Source organism: Mastigoproctus giganteus, chromosome 1 (genome assembly GCF_048544385.1).
Source record: "Mastigoproctus giganteus isolate SK-2022 chromosome 1, ASM4854438v1, whole genome shotgun sequence".
NCBI classification, from domain to species: domain Eukaryota; kingdom Metazoa; phylum Arthropoda; class Arachnida; order Uropygi; family Thelyphonidae; genus Mastigoproctus; species Mastigoproctus giganteus.
Genome location: NC_143575.1, coordinates 79,506,779 through 79,524,161, shown reverse-complemented (window position 1 = coordinate 79,524,161; position 17,383 = coordinate 79,506,779). Strand labels below are relative to the sequence as shown.

At 38.1% G+C, this 17,383-nt stretch overlaps 1 protein-coding gene across 2 annotated transcripts in view; it reads right to left on the bottom strand.

The window, feature by feature from the left end:
* Nucleotides 1-4,977: 4,977 nt before the first annotated feature.
* LOC150090917 (transforming growth factor-beta-induced protein ig-h3-like) overlaps nucleotides 4,978-17,383 on the bottom strand; it is a 99,888-nt gene continuing 87,482 nt past the window's right edge. For both annotated transcript variants that reach the window (XM_090380656.1, XM_090380650.1), the window contains exons 9-11: nucleotides 16,150-16,286; nucleotides 14,496-14,664; nucleotides 4,978-5,284 (exon numbers count right to left, since the gene is read on the bottom strand). In XM_090380656.1, the coding sequence (XP_090236782.1) occupies nucleotides 5,060-5,284; nucleotides 14,496-14,664; nucleotides 16,150-16,286 (531 nt within the window). In that variant the 3' untranslated portion in view covers nucleotides 4,978-5,059. The remainder of the gene's footprint in view (nucleotides 5,285-14,495; nucleotides 14,665-16,149; nucleotides 16,287-17,383) is intronic.

Here is a 17,383-nt window from a genome sequence, read left to right as displayed (position 1 = left end):
ATAAACACGACCAAGTGACTGTGCCCCATCCTAGAGTTCAGTCATCGCTAAAGTTGTCACTACTCGAAGGTTTATCTGGACAGCTTCCTAGCTATGCTGAGAAATGCAAACCGCTACCATCTGGTCTGATGCTGGCGCACACATCTCATTCTTCGAGGGGTTCGCTTAGCAGCTTAGTAATAGCTCAGCTGTTTTCTACCCATATGGATACGTTAATATGTTCCTCGATGGTAGGACCTTGTGATTTTGATGATCCTAAAAGGAGCAAAGGATAGATTGAGCATACCAGGTATGTTCAGTTTCTTGAGGAAAATAAAGATTTTATTCTGTTGTTTCTGGTTACAGGTGATTGAATAAATTGCTAGATTCGACCTCATCGCTTTACGCTTGATGACTTTAATACCTAATATATATCGGGATTAGTACCAACCACAAATGAAAGTACGGTGTACGTCGGAGTACCACGGCATACCCATAAAATTTCATTAAGTACTGTAAATAAATAATTCTTTATTGCCCTGTCGTGCGCTACACATATATGATTTTGTTATAGTACCAACACAATAAAGTTCGCGCGATTGTTCATGATTTTTATTAATGCGCAATGATTCCTAGGATTTTATTATTATTATTATTTGTATTTTTATTTCAGATATTTTATTGTGTATTTATTCTAAGGATGTATTAAAATAAATTACTATAAAATATTTCTTTCCTAATTTCTTACCCAAACTTATTATTATAGTTTCGTTTATGGTGCCAATTATATGTTTTTCCACCAATGCAATTAAGGCTGTGTGGCAGTGTACTAGGTCTGTAAACTTCGTGTATTCTTTGATGGTCTGCATGTTTTTCTAGATGAAAAGCCGAGTCCCTTGTTGGGGATGAGGGACTTTCAGTTCTCATTCCAGACAGACCAAATTGCCCATGCCAACGTAACTGGTCAAAATTTACAGGGACTGATGGCGAGATGAAGTTATCAGCCATCTCAAAAGGCATCAGTTCCTCTCTCGCCACTCAGTACTGTATTTTAGGTCCACCTAGTCGTTTCTTTAGCTCATTGTTATCTGTGGACTTTCATATTTTAAGCATGTTTCCGTATTTAGGGGAGGGGAATGTTTTCATCTCGGCATGAGCAAGCACTTTCTTCACATCACATCCATACATACCATTTAGATGCACCAAACTCAAGGTAGTAGATAATGAAAAAGACCTGTGGGTAATTGTGTAGTCCCACATGAATCTCTATAGGTAGTGTAAACAGTCTGATGAAGCTCTGTGAACGATATATAGAAATTTTGCAAGCAGGAATAAAAGGGTTATCCCAATGTAGAAAGTGAAGTTCATGCCACATCTTGAGTATTACATACAGGTTTTATAATCACTCCTTTTAGGTGGTACAGACTGTACAGTATATCTAATGGAGAGGATGCTGAGAAGACCAATGATATTGCCGGGTTCACAATAATTCTTCTGCACACGTAGTGTCTGTAAACTAGGCATCAGCACAGAAATTTTATTCAAGCGTTAAAGTTTTATAAAGGCTGAATAAGATAAATGATAATGATAAGTGATGATCTCGCAGGAGACTAGGCACCTGCGAGGTGATCTGATTGAGGTGTATAAGGACTTGAATGGGTTGAGCATGCTGAATTCTGATAGGATTCTTCCACTTGGTCAGATTACGAACCTAAGGGGATATAAATTCAAATTGAGGAAAGCTGTGCGGAAATTTGCCTTTAGCTAGAGGGTAGTTAATTGCTGGAACAAACTTCCATCTGTCTTTGTGGAAGTTGATAGCTTAAATAAATTCAAGGAGGAACTGGACAAAGCATTTAGAGAGAATGGCTGTGTGAATTTTTTTGGCTGATGCTACATGAGCTCATACGCTTGCTTTCTTGCATCACATGCCTCTATTACTATTACGTCATCCCTACTTCTTTTTCAGACGACATACACACAAGAGGACAAATTTAAATTGATAACTTACGTCTCAGAATATTTATGTGGAAATTTGCCTTCAGTATGGGAGTAACTGATTGTTAAAATAAATTTTACCTAATGTTGTGGAAGTAGGAATTTTTAATACATTTAAATAAATAAATATCAAAATACATTAAACTTATTTCAAGAAATCTAGCGAATCTGCAGGAAAATTTAATTTTGTATTCATATTTTTCCATTTTATTCGTTTTAATTAAATTTTTGTTTTTTATTATTAAAAAAGTACACAAATAATTTCGATAAATTAAATAAAACTTACACAATTTCTGTAAAATTCTTACGTGTTAGAAAATAATGGATGTCGAATATGATATCGGTGTGTGAAAGGGTAACAAACTAAAATAGAAATCCAATTCCACAAGTTTCGTTTTGTAGGGTTCTGTTATCACATTTATTAATGAGATAATTTATATTTCAAAACTTCAACAGTGTTGAAATAAAATTCCTGATTCGCAGTGCATCGATTTTACTTAAAGTTAGAGAAGTCCATTAATATATATTTTCATTTACTTACTTGCTATATTTGTGATCTTCGAACTTCTGAGCGTTAAATAAGAAATAAATCTTTGCTACCAAATGACCGAATGTTTTATAGCACTTCTCTGTTGTTACCTATTATTGCGCCCTCTGATTTTTTTTCATTTTAACTACTGTGATAAATAAAATAGTAGAGCAGGGTCAAGGTGATTATCTGACCTCTGCAGGGTTGCAAACTTCTGTAAATAATTTTTACCAAAGATAAGGGGAAAAAAAAACATTTAAGGACAAAGTTTAACGGACGAAATAAATAAAAAAATGTGATGTAAAAACTGCCACTAATTATTGATATATTCACATACCTCGTCTTAGGTACTACTGGAACATCACCTAAAATAGTATTATGGTACTACACTTCGATCTTAGTCAAAAGGCCGAGAAGCGATTTGGTACTGACAACGTAAAATTTGAGGAGTATCATAAAGTTCATAACCCTTACCTAGAAAGAATAGCCCTGGAAAGGTGAAACTTCACAGGAATTTTAATCCTTTTCTATGTATCTCCATATATAGTAACATATTTCTCCCATATATGGATCAATTGTTTAATGCCTTGATCATAGAAGTCCGCATTTTTTGCTTGAAACCACTATTTAACTTCATTGATGACTTCCTGAGACGAATCAAAGCGGCGTCCACGCAATGGTTTCTTCATTGTACACCCCAATCGTCATTTGTCACCAAACGATCAAAAAAGTTCGCAACGTCTGCATTACACAAATCCAACAGTTGGTGAGAACATTGCATTCAACATTGCTTCTGCAAAGACGTCAGCAAACCTTTGCAACCGTCTCACTGTCTATGGACGTTGATGGCCTGCCTTCTCTTGGTTCGTCGAAGACACTTGTAAGACCGCACTGGAACTCCCGTGTCCACTTTTTTACAGTGTCATAGGATGGACAATTCTGCCCATACACAACTTTCATTTCTTCTTCAATTTCCTGAGCTTTCTTGCCCTGCAAATGCAGGAATTTAATCACTGCTCGATACTCCACTTTGTCAACCATAGCGTTCTTCCTCAGATTCCAGGCTCCAACTCTGGTGTACGATCACCTACGGGAATGAAATTTCACATGTTAGTTATTGAATATGTAGACAACTTATATTAAAAACGTCATCTTCCTACTGATGTTCTATTTAGGTCAGGGTACGAACGTTTTGATACCCCCTCATATATTGCAACAGTTTTGGTCGTGAAAAAAAGAATTAAGGGATTCAGTCACAAACACTGAGTACGCCAACTTGTAGTGGGTATTTTTTTTTTTTTTCGTCAAGTCTACAACTGAGCTATTTGACATTTTGTTTCATTTTTCATTTTTTTTCATTTATTTTTTATATACATAAAAAAATAATTAATAACAGCTCTAGCATTTTCAAAAATGAGCCAACTTTAGTATATTTTCATACAAGATGAATATATATTCATCTGATTTATGAATATAAATAAGTGTGCATATTCAGCCTTGAATTGGTATTGTGAAGTAATCAGCTTTATATTATCATATAACATCTGTCTGTTAATGAACTTTTAACTGACTTAGGGCCAGTGATGTAGTCGTAAAATTAGCAGAAGGTATCCCCTATGAATGTTACCAAAAGCAGTGGAGGATATACCCTCCATACCCTCGTAATCCTCCACTATATACCCTCGTATATCCTCCACTATATACCCTCGTATATACTCCACTGCCCATTAAAAAAGCCCATTAAAGGTTCCTCGCGTCATCAACGGGATTCGAACCAGGGCCTTTTCCACTCCGTGTGGGGAGGACAATGGCGATACTACTCTGCTACACGCACAGATGTAACCTGAAGAGAAATTATGCAGGGGAGTATTAGCTTCTGAAGTGGGCCAACTAAACTTCGTCACAGTCCCAGGATCATCACCACTGAACTGTCAGCCACCCTGACAACCAGAAGAATGTCCTTTATATTTAAAAGGAGCATCATATTCACTCTAAAATGCTTCTAGGATTGATCTCCCAACCCACCAACTGGGAGCCGTGCTCCTGGAGGATCCCACAACCTCGTTTCAGATCCACCTCGATGCTCGTCAGCTATAATAACAGGCTCATCGTTTCGGACAGATCCCTTCCCAACCAATTGCTTGACAAGCTGACCAGGAAGGCCAACAATAACCACGAAGATAGCGATAAAACTTAACATTTGGTGGTTACGCTTAAACTATTAAGAGGCTAGCAGTATCTAACAGAAATTACAAATAGAAATTTATTTCCGGTGTCATGTATGAAAATTATTTGACTTTTTTATCTTCTAAAGTTTATTGGTTAATTTGGCAAAGTACATACAACAACAAAGCTGGCTACAGCGTTTACATAAACCATTTCAACATCCAACAACTTTGACAAGAAACATAATATAACCTAAACATAAAGAAAATAAATAAATTAGTTGCCCATTTATAAGCAAATATTTGTATAATTTATTTATGAATAAGTTTATTTCAGAAAAAAAAATTCAATAATTAAATAACACCGTTTCATTGGTAAATATCACAATTATGTTTTTGATTTTCCTTCCGGCAAAAGAACTTGGTCTATACAATGAACAATTCCATCTTTCGTTAGAACGTCAGGTTCAATCACATGAGCGTTGTTTACCATGACATGTTGTTTTTTCTTGTGAACTTTCAAAGTTTGATATTCAGTCGGGACATCATAAAAAAGGCGTGAGGTGAATGATCCAGTGGAGATCAAGTTGTCGACTACGTGATTTTGAACCAACTGAAAGAAATATTGACATTCTGGTTAAATCTATATAAAGAAAATGTTAAAAGATTATTCGAAATATATTAACCAATGAAAATAAAATTGATTTAAATTAAATTAGTAATAAAGTGAGTATAAAAAAATTATTCCAATTTCATTATATCATATCACTTGCAACATAATGCAACAAATTATAGAAGAAACAGAAATTACAGGAAAAAAATATACACATAATTACAGAAGAAACATTAAATGTTTGGTCCTTGAGGTTGTCACAGACATTCTCTCAGATATGCCAGACAAGCTGTTCTTGCTACCTGGGAGTCTAAAATGCTGATGGAACTGATATTCGGGTGACACTCAAGTCAAGTGGACCCAATTTCGGCGAAGTCCGGACGGTCTATGACGGCCAAATCCTCTGCTTGCACCTTCACGATGGTGGGACTGTTAGTAATCCAGGGTATAACCTTCATGCACAAGTACATGGTGGGTGACCACCCAGGTGTGAACCAACGTAAGCAGGGGTCGAGGTGTGGTGCCCACACCACATGGAGAAACGCCGCCCCTCTATGTTACCAGGCAGTACTAGGTGGTAGATGACTCTCATCAACCGGTGAAATACCACCACTTTGCTTATTGGAGGCTTAAAGTGGTGGAACCCATGTTTAGTCTCTAGAGCTAAGTTCCGGCCAACCCTTCCCTATCTCTTCCATCATGCAGTATGATTGATGATTTTTGAGGTTATGATGAATGTCGTGGCGAGATCCATTTTCCTTACATTTCGAGGGTACAGCTCTAAAACGGTGTTCGCAGGCCGGCAGCTAGATAGTACACAGGACCAAACCTATTGGTAACTCTCTAGGAGGCTTCCGGATCAGCTAGTGTATAATCTTGCTACCTCTACTCTGCCAGATAGTGACTGGAGGGAGTCCGAGTAGTGTGTATGCAGGGAGCATTGTCGAGGCCACGTTATGTCAAGGATCTGGGTATATTCTTACCACATGTACGCCATATCCAAAAATTTCATTACTTCATACAGCATGTCCCAACCACTTTTTCTTACTATTGAATACACCATGAATTGTCAAAATAATAGAGCAAGCTTATCTGTGAAAAGATCGAAACCTCCCAAGGACTTCCTAATTCATTTCACAAGTATACGTGGTCTCAATTCCAATCTCAACGATGTCCATTTCCACTTGCAGTCTTCCAAACCCCATGTACTTTTTCTGACTGAATCTCAGTTATCAGTTGATTCAACTACTGCTCATCTCAGATGTCCAAATTATTTGCTGTATGATTCCTTTCGCCTCAAGGGTGGTACTTGTGCATATGTCCGTTCTGATATTCCCTGTCAGAGACTTGGCAATTTGGAATCTCCTCTCTTTGATCTTCTCTGGCTTAAAATCTCTCTACCTCATTGTATCAAATTCATCTGTTGTCTCTACCGTTCACCCAACTCCACTAATCACTTGGAGCTCTTTGACTTCCTCTCTTTGCAACTTGACTTTCTCCAGTCCAACTTTCCTAATAGTGAGGTAATTTTCCTTGGTGATTTTAACATTCACAACTCCAGCTGGCTTCCGTTTTCTAGTTACACCGACCCAGCAGGTCGAGATGCTGAGGCTTTTGCAATTACTAATGACCTAGCACAGATTGTTCATTTACCTACAAGAATACCGGACAATCCTAATCATACAGCCAATACGCTTGATCTTTTTCTCACAAACAACCCTTCTAAGTACAAGGTCGAAGTGAGAGGTCCTTTAGGCACTTCAGATCACAACTTGGTGATTGTCTCTTCTCCAATGGAACCTTTATCTCATGGCTATTCCCAACCTCGTATTGTTTGGCATTACAAGAATGCAAAATGGGATACCCTGCGAGACTTCTTTTCTTCTTTTCCTTGGTCTGATTACTGTTTCAAAACTTCTGATGTCAACGTTTGCTCAGATCGTGTCAGTGAAATTATTCTTGCAGGAATGGAATCCTTTATCCCACACTCCACTTTAAAATCTCGTCCTTTATCTAAACCTTGGTTCTCCAACAAATGTGCTAAGGCTGTCCAAGAGAAGAATGTTGCATATGGTAACTGGCCTCTTTCTAATTCTTCAGTTTCATTTTCTGCCTACACCAAAGCTCGCAACAATTGTAAAGCAGTTATTAATCAGTCCGAACTAGAGTTTGAACAGGCTAAGAGTAGAAAACTTGCTTCTTGCCCTAATGGTAGCCGAGCATTCTGGTCTCTTGCCAAAGCTATTGGCCGCAACTTTTGCCCATATCTGCTCCCACCTCTGTCCAAACCAGATGGTTCTGTTGTCACTTCAGCCAAGGATAAAGCTGACCTGCTAGCATCCCATTTTTCTTCCAGCTCATGTATTAATGATCTTGGTAAAACACCTCCCACCATTCCTAACACGCTCCATTCAATGCCTTCTGTGGTCTTCCGTCAAAAGGATATCAGAAGGATTTTGATTAATCTTGATGCTAAGAAAGCTCCAGGTCCTGATGGTATTTCTCCACTTGTTCTCAAAACCTGTGCTCCTGAACTTACTCCTATTCTTTGCCGCCTTTTTTCACTTTCTTATTCCAAAGGTGTTTTTCCTTCTGCTTGGAAATTTGCTCATATCCAGCCAGTTCCTAAAAAGGGTGACAAATCCCTCCCATCCAATTATCGTCCCATTGCAATTACTTCTACTCTTTCTAAAGTAATGGAGAAATCAATTAACCGCCAACTCTTAAACTACCTAGAAACCTTCCGTCTGATCAACGATCGCCAGTATGGATTCCGCAGTGTCGATCCACTGGTGATATTCTGGCTTATGTTACCCATTTATGGACTAATTCAATGGAAAGGTTCGGTGAAACACAAGTAGTTGCTCTTGACATCTCAAAGGCTTTTGATCGTGTTTGGCATAAAGGTCTTCTAAACAAGCTTCCATCTTATGGTTTGCCAACTGTTTTTAGTAATTGGTTATCCAGTTTTCTCTCTGATCGCTCACTGAGGGTGATGGTAGATGGCTCTCTGTCTTCTAACTTCTCCACTAATGTCGGTGTCCCCCAAGGTTCAGTTCTTTCCCCCACTCTTTTCCTTTTGTATATCAATGACCTTCTTCCATTGACTGGAAATCCTATCCATAGTTTTGCCGATGATAGCACATTGCATTCAACTTTCCATTTTGAGAAACCTTGTCCTGCTCAATCAGCTTCAAGTTCTCGAAAATCTGCTGCCAATTCCTTAAATGCCGATATTCAGGTAATTCTCCAGTGGGGCAAAGACAACTTAGTTGATTTCAACCCTTCTAAAACTCAGTCCTGTCTTATATCTCGCAAAAAGGATTCTTCTGCTCCTATGCTTATCTTTAGTGACACTCTGATTTCTAGGCAAAATGATATATCTCTTTTGGGGATTACCCTGACTTCTAATCTCTATCTCTCTTGGCACAAGCACATTACAAATATTGCTTCTTCTGCGTCTAAAAAACTTGGTTTTCTCTTTCGCTCTCAGCGTTACTTTTCTTCCAAACAGCTGCTCACTCTGTATAAATCGCAAATCCGCCCTGCCATGGAATATTGTTCCCACATCTGGGGTGGTGCCCCCAAAATCTCTCTCAGGCTTCTTGATTCCATTCAGAAGAGGGCAGTTACGTTAATTAATGATTCATCTCTAACTGAGTCTCTCCACTCGCTTTCTCATAGACGTACTGTTTCTGCTGCATGCCACTTCTACAGATACTTCCATGGGAAGTGTTCTTCTGAATTGGCTTCTATAATTCCCGCTCTCTCTTTCAAAACAGTCCAAACACGTGCCGCCACCAGCCAACATCCATTTACTGTCCAACTTCAAACCCACAGAACCAACTATTCATCTTCCTCATTTTTTCATTCAACTGCCATTTTCTGGAACAACCATCCTTCATACGTATTTCCTGAAAATTACAATCTTCAGAAGTTCAAGTCGAATGTCAACAAATATCTTCTTTCGTCTTTTCAACCTCCAACCCAAGCACGGTACTAAGTACTATAGGTACAATACCTCTCGTGTTTGGGGTTCTCATAAAAAAAAAATAAAAATTAACATACATTTGTATGTTATTTAATGGTTAACGGTTAACACATACTAGTATAGGGTCATGTCAGCATGTTTAAGCACCGGGTTCCTTACAAGAAAATATCGTCTCGCTCAACTATATTAAAAATTTACAATAATACAATATTATATTAATTTTCCAACGCCTCACTACACATAAAATCCTATTAATGCTATTCAATTTACCGCCCATAAGAGCTGGCACTTGAATGCCATCACTTCCAGGTTTCCTCACAACGCATCCCTTTACAAGAACATTAAATTTTCAACTAAATTTAATGACACACCTTAAATTGCAAATATTTCCTATACATTCTGCAATAACTAAGTAAAAACGAACAAAAGAACTGGAATCAGATACAGTCATATTGCCATTTTAGTTTACACCATTTCGCAAGTAGGATGTAGAGCTGCTGGAACGAGTACAGAGAAGGGCAGAGATTATTGAATGGATCAAAGGGTTGCTCTTACGAAGAAAGGCTTAAGTTTTGCAAATTACAGTGTCTGGAGACTAGACACGGGCGAGGTGATCTGACAGAGGTGTATAAAGCCTTGAATGATTTGAGCATGCTCAATGCTGATGAGTTCTTCCTCTTGCTCAAAATAATCACCTGAGAGGGCATAAATTCAAATTGAGGAAAGACAGATGTAGGATAGATGTGCGGAAATTTGCCTTTAGCCAGCGGGTAGTTGGTTGGTAGAACAGACAAAATGGCCGTAGTTGCTGATGCTCCTAAAACATTGCCTACAACAAGAGCACAAAAAATTCCTCCTATCTTGACAGCATTCGAACCGAAGACTTTCCAATGCTGTAGAGTGAAGAAGAACAGAGATCGTAATTGTTGTGCTACTTGCGAGAGAAAAAAAATTAGGTGCTTCAATTAAATAACACATAATTAAAATAATGCAACTCTCTTCTGAGCCCGACTTCCTCATCCACCTGTGAAAAAAGCTCATGAAAATTCAACCCGTCATTGACGAGATTCGAACTTGGGCATTTTACACCCGGTGTGGAAAATGCCCAAGGGCGAGCGACGAATTTATCCACTTGCTACCACTTAAACCTTGAAATAATGCATAATTATTGACATTCAGAATTAAAATGGTTGTGGTTTTTATATAATTTACATGGAGGAAATTAAAATAATGAGGATCAATATGTTATGTCTGCAAATTGAATGTATTCTGTGGTCCGTCGGGATGAAAAATCTGCGTTACGATACGAAAGATGGCTGCCATAACCGCTGTGCTAGCTGATAGGATAGCTAGCAATTGTAGAGGGGTATAATTTATTCTCACAAGGCCTTATCAACTACACCGACAAGCAGTTCTGTAGTCGCAAAATTAGCAGAAGGTATACTCTATGAATGCTATAATGTTAAATATTTTAATAATATTTGTTTTTTCCAAGTCTTTCAGAAACCAGAAGATATACGCTATTCACCTAAAAAAATCCAGATGGTATACGGAGTAAACCCTCCAGCCCTGCTGATAAGGCTAGTGTAGCGGTTAGCATTAAACTTATCAACTGAGACAACTGAGATAATCCCATGTAAATTCAGTAAGAAAAGTAGCTATATGGAACTTCTTGAAGCATCTAGAATCCGCAAAAGTTGTTTAATAATGTCTTCTGTGTTATTTATTTCATTCGATACAATTTGTTTAGATGTGCAGTAACTCCAAAGAAAATAAGGCTCTGAAGCATCAGTATATTGTGCCAGTAACTGCGTGCATTCTTGTGTCGATTTGGTGTTTTCTGACGAAAAGCCTGAGTTTTCGAAAACCAACTCGGGAGACCGACTAACTCAGTCACACAGTTGTTTTTTTGTTTGTTTTTTGGTGCGTGTGTGCAGTGATATGTGGATCATTGTCCACAATCACATTGGCTAGAACCTCTCAGAAACCCACAGCTCCGTTGAGCTTAACTACAATATAGGAGGGTTGTAGGGCATGTGAGAGGAACCTCCATTGATACTCTTGCTAAATATTTGGTATATTGATATAATCAGACAAGTAGGCAAAGAGTACTAAAAAAAACCAAACCAAACTATTATATTTAGGCCACCGAATAATTAAATTCATCTGCCGTGATGTGTCTTATATCTGTTAATTGTGTTCCATGGTCGATTTGTCTGTTTGCTGGACGAAAAACCCCAGTTTCTGGGGAAAAAACCTTACTATCTACGCCTGAGACCGACTAACTCAGCCACGGAGTGAAAAAAGCCCATTAAAGTTCCTCACGTCATCGACGGAATTCGAACCCGAGCCTTTTCCACCCGGTGTGGGGAGGACGGTGACGATACTATTGTGCTACCGCGCAGACTGGCAAAGAGTACGTGTGTGTGTGTGTGTGTGTGTGTGTGTGTGTGTGTGTGTGTGTGTGTGTGTGTGTGTGTGTGTGTGTGTGTGTGTGTGTGTGTGTGTGTGTATACTGTGTCAGGGTGGTTCCCAGGCAAAAGCCCATCTCCACCTAAATAGTTTTACAACAGAAAATCTGTAAATTGGACCTGAAAAATAAAAAGATAGCTAAGAAATAAGAAGAGTAAAACCTAATTTTGAAAAGAAAAAGGAGGGAGAAAATTACATTAAGTTCATATACTAAATCTAGTGCATAATAAATAGATTTTCGTATAGGAAAGAATGAAAGTATATATACGAGAGATATGTTTGTGAGTGTAGTATGTTGTTTATGTCAAGTCACTTTGCCATCAGAAAGCAGCTGGACTTTTCAACTACAATCTGATGCCCGTCCCCGGCACGAGGAGCCGGACCTGCTACTACATTAAAAGCTGGAGCGCCAAAGCGCAATTCAACACTCAACAGAGAAAGTGCAATACTGTTGAGTGCCAGCTGTCCAGACTTGGGCCGCCCAAACCCAAGAACTGAACAAAAAAAAAAAAAAAAAACAACCACTAGAGTGGTACATGCCGAGGAACCCCAGACCCGACCAAAGGCTTCCAGGTCTGAAGTTCCCAAGCCCAGATGCAATCATTGAAGATTCTGGTTGTATACGGCCAGTTCAATGTCTGAAAAGTTTCTTATTATACATCTTCTGGAAAACACAGTATTTGCGAACACCTGTAAGGCCTGAAAGTTGTCAACTCCTTGCACCAATGTATGCACATTATCTTCATCAAAATTAGATATTTGTTCTTTCAAAAGATGCCTTTCTACTTTATAGTAAGGACAAGAAAATAATATGTGTTGCCAAGTCTCTATCGCTCCACAAGAACACCATGGATCTGGCTCCAATCCTCTAGAGTGCAATTTATCCCGGATCGAACCGTGTCCTGTCAGCAGAAAACTGGTATACATAGTGGGGCAAAACCACGACGACACTTGCTTAGAGATAGCAAAATCTGCCACTGGAATAATCTTTCTAGTTATCGCTCCCACCTCGGAAGAACTCCATCTGGCTCTCCATATTCCAACCAAACCAGTCCAAATACGAAGTTTCTCCTCCTTAACTGTAGCCGTCAGATTTAAAGACAACCCTAGATATTGGGCAGGGATACCCTTCATACATCATTCCTCGGTATACCACGTATAAATCCAGAGGTAACAAGCCAGCTATCACTTGTAGCGCAGCCGTAGACACAGTCCTTGGCGCATTCAAATAGGTCAGCATCATTGATCGCTGCAGCGACATTAACTTACGTTGAGTCCTGATCTTAAGCACAGCCTCCAGCCACACGCCAGCAGCATAGGCGATAACTGGTAGAAAGATCGTTTTGTAATACAAACTCATAGTTGTTTTTCTGAGTCCCCACTCTCGCCTAGAAATTCTTATAACTGAACATATAAACTTCTTTATTTTATCGTTAAGATGTGAAACGTGCAGGTGAAAACCCATCCTGTCGTCCATAATAACTCCTAAATACTTGATATTAGACACAAAGGGAATTTGTTTCCCATCCAACACAACTCTGGGTGGGCGGCGATAATCAAAATGGTTTTTGAACACCATGAATTTGGTTTTAGTAGATGAAATTTTCAATCTGTTCAATGTAGCCCAATTAGAGAGATCCTCCAGGACTTCCTGTATTCTGTGCTCCAGCACGGTTCTAGACCCACCTGGGACCCCCACAATCAAATCGTCAGCATATGCCACTTGTATGCAATTTATAGCTTGAGACTTATTTAACCACTGGTCCAGAACGGCATTCCAAAATATTGGACCCAAAACGGATCCCTGTGGACATCCACGACCTACATATTTACTAAACATCAAGTGCCCGGCTGAATTTTTTTTATCAATTGCACAGTGTTGGTAATCGAGAATATTGATCATAGTGATAATTTGTACATTAACAGTGGCGACCGCCGATAATTATAAGATAAGGAGATTTTTATGGTTGTTGGAGAAGCAGATGTATAAATTTATGTTCTGTAGGCCAGAGAAGGCTGGCCTTGAAATATCTATACTTATGGGAAATAACCGGTTCAATAAAGCAGGTAATTCTTGTTATTGAAACCTGTTGAGCTGCTTTTGGTAAAAAGCACTTTTCTCAGCAAGTAGCTTGTTTTTCAAAGTGCTGCCAAGAAACTAAGCTCAGTGTCAAAAAATATTCAGGTCTTGATATATGCTGACTTATTAATATCGGGTAACTTGAGAGGCCAATTCAGTTTAGTAGAACTTTTCTTAATAGAAAACGTTATTAAAGTTGAACCGCCCGGTATTAATTATAAGTGAGAAATGAGACAGTTACTGTCACGACCTTATAGATTGTTATGTACTTGTATATAGGTTTAAGACCCAGTTGGTGTTACAACACCAGCTAGGTCTTCTGTCAGATTGATGTTGGATGTGCGGCTTAAATTATCAGCATAACTCATTAATCTGCTGGCTTATTAACGATTGCAGGATTGCTGTGAATAATATTATTGAAAGAACTACTACAGGGAAAACGCCTACTCCTCTAATTCTCCGTCAAGAGGTGCCTTCGTGTGGAGAGAAGTAATTACAAGAAATAAAGAGAGCAACAGTATCATCTTTCATGTATTAACATTCTTCGCAAAGAAAAAATGAACTTTTTTTATAATACCTCACTAGTTAATAAAGTGTTAATATATTCCTTAAAAAGGAATATTTTTTAATTACAGTTCTAGTAATCCGTTGCTTTTAAGCATACATACCCTTCTCAACCGCTTCTTGTTCTTCATCAGAGAATGAACTTTATGCATACCAAGTTGATTGAATGCATCATCGGTAGGTGCAAAAATTGTAAATGCCTGACTTGCACCACGGGATTCAAGAAACTGAGGATCAATTTCTCTGACCCGACGGATGGCATCAGCGAATAAGCTAAAGAGAAATAAAGGAAAAATCGATCAGTTGCTATATTTAATAAGAGGAAAAAAATGACCAAAAATACTGCAATCATTTCTATAATAGTAAAGGAATAAACACCAACTCCATGCCATGTGAATTATTCACAAAAATTAGTTTATTAAGGTATTTATGGGGCTTCTACGTTCAGTGTTGGATGGACCAGAAATCTGTTACAGAAGTGGAACTGTAAAACTGTGGGTCCTGCCTTGATAGGCTCTGATTCAAAAAAATTCATACCTCCAAAAATTATACGTACAATATCTATAAACAATGTAAGTATACCAAACACAGCTATTTAATTTAGGAAGATACAACACACAAAAGTGTGGGAAAGCTTCATTACACCTGTTTAACCACCTATATATATCCCACAACAATAATTTTATAAACCAAAATTGCTGAACGGGACAGGGGGCCATTAAATTATTTGATCACAATGGTGTAAATCTTGAGTTTATTTACTTTCAGTATACTGGTTTTAGACCACAAAGCAAGTTATAAATTTTATTGAAATCGTGACTCGTCTTCCAGGATCTCCAGAAACTTAGAGGAAACGACAGTCATTCACTTGCATCCCCTCCCGGTCAATTTGCTTGCAAGGGTGAACTTTGGCAGGAAATGAAAAACATTGATATTTCCCCCCCCACACACTTCCAGTTTACGATAGCGAAATTTTCAGCATTTTTATAAAGTTAGGAATCCTGATAAGTGAAGCGTTTAAAATTTCGATTGTGATCCTTGATTGCAAAATGTATATAACGGAAATCTGCTTCTGTTCTTCAACGCCTCTGGAAAACACTTCAATTCAGACCAATCAGTGGAGGACCAACATTAGTCCTTTTTTGGCTAAAATTAAGTTCAAATGCACATCTGTCGAACTGGTATGTTTAGAATAAACTAGAAACTCCGCGAGGCTTGGTGCAGCTTTCTTAACTTATTTCAAGTTTTAGTGAAAATAAATTCATATGGGTTATAAATTTCATCATATAATAGCCCATTAAAGTGAGAGGCTCGGTGTGACTGTATGGTTGCACATGCCTTATGTTGGCTTTGGTTATGTTCTTGTTTATACTCCAGCAAACCACCATGCCAGACGAGTTTAGAATACATCATGAATACAATCTTTAATTATTTAGCATTCATGCGAAATTGAACCACTGTCTACTCAAAGAGCGTGTACTACTGACCACTCGGCTACGTCAGGTTGCTGCTATTTTAAAGTTTCAGAAAAATTGTGGTACCTTTTAAGGATTTTCACAAATTCACAACTAAATTAAAGAAATTCTTTTAGCTCTTTCTACTTTTTGGCTAATTAATATTCCACTATTAGTGGAATATTAATTATTTGACTAAAATGTTTTTTGCTATCCATTTTACAGTTATTCCACGTGAAATTTTTGTTCCCCCTCTGTATGTCATAAGGTTAATTTTTTAATTAATTTTGACTTGTATTCTCACCTGAAGTTTCCATCGTGCTCCAACATTTCAATAATGCTGCGTTCCGGTGGGATCATTACTTTGTTTATGACGTGAAGAACTCCATTTTGACCTTCAATATCAGCTTCTCTTATTATTGCAGATTCTACCCCAACTGACTATAGAAAAAAGAAAATAAGTTTCTCTTAAAATTTTTAAATAAATAAATAATCGTTATCCCCAACAGCAACTTGCCAGGGGTTCACAAAAAAACGGATATTTCATACACAAAAGTACATGTGGGGAAATACTAGACAAAATAACAAAGAAAAATGAAACAATAAATATTATGATATGCATTGAACTCCTGTAATGACATAAAGGTACAACACAATGAATTGTATACACGTGGGAAAGTTAGTAGTCCTATAGAGTACAGGTTCTTACACTTTTTTATCCTCGGCTCCTTTTCATAAGACGAAATTATTAGTGACCCCAGATTCTTTTTCGCGACCCACAGTTTAAGAACCGCTGGCGTATAATAATTTCAATAGTTCTATAATAAATATTTTATTTAATTACGTTTATCAATGTTTGCTGCGATCCCCAGAATCTTTTTCGCAAAGACGCGACCCACAATTTAAGACCCCATGCTATAGAGCACTATGGCGTATACGGGTAGCCCAGTTCTCCAGATTTCGGGGGGCTGTCCATTCACATCTGGAAGTGCTGAAGTGAGTTGCAAATTGGCCACTGTTGAATGGCTCTGTTCACACAGTTATGATGACGAGTCAGCAGGGGCGTTTGCCATAAGAAGCATATGGCATCTATATGCTTCCTTGATGGCGCCTATAAGCTTCTTTGGTGACAAATAGATGGAAGTCAGCATCCAGTTTTTGGTTTATATAATATATTCAGATTTGCATATATTTTTAAGGAAATATGCAAATTTATTGGCTTTACATTTTTATTTTGACTGTAATCCTAATTTTGGATTATACTGTTAATCTTTATTATTATTAAAATAGGGTGTAGGGGCTCTGTCCGTTACCCATTGTTCTTGAACTGTAGGATGATGGAAAGGAGTCGTCCTATAAAGGGACGAATCGCTTCGCACACGCTGTTCAGATCAGACAAGGGACTATAAGTTTGAAAAGTGCCAGAAAGCGTTAGGGCACAGTTAAAAATAGTAAAGTAAAGATTGAAAGAAGTTATCGTGTCAGCTGCTTCTCTTGGTATGGGCCACCAGTTGAAGTGTCTAGAATATTCACAGTCA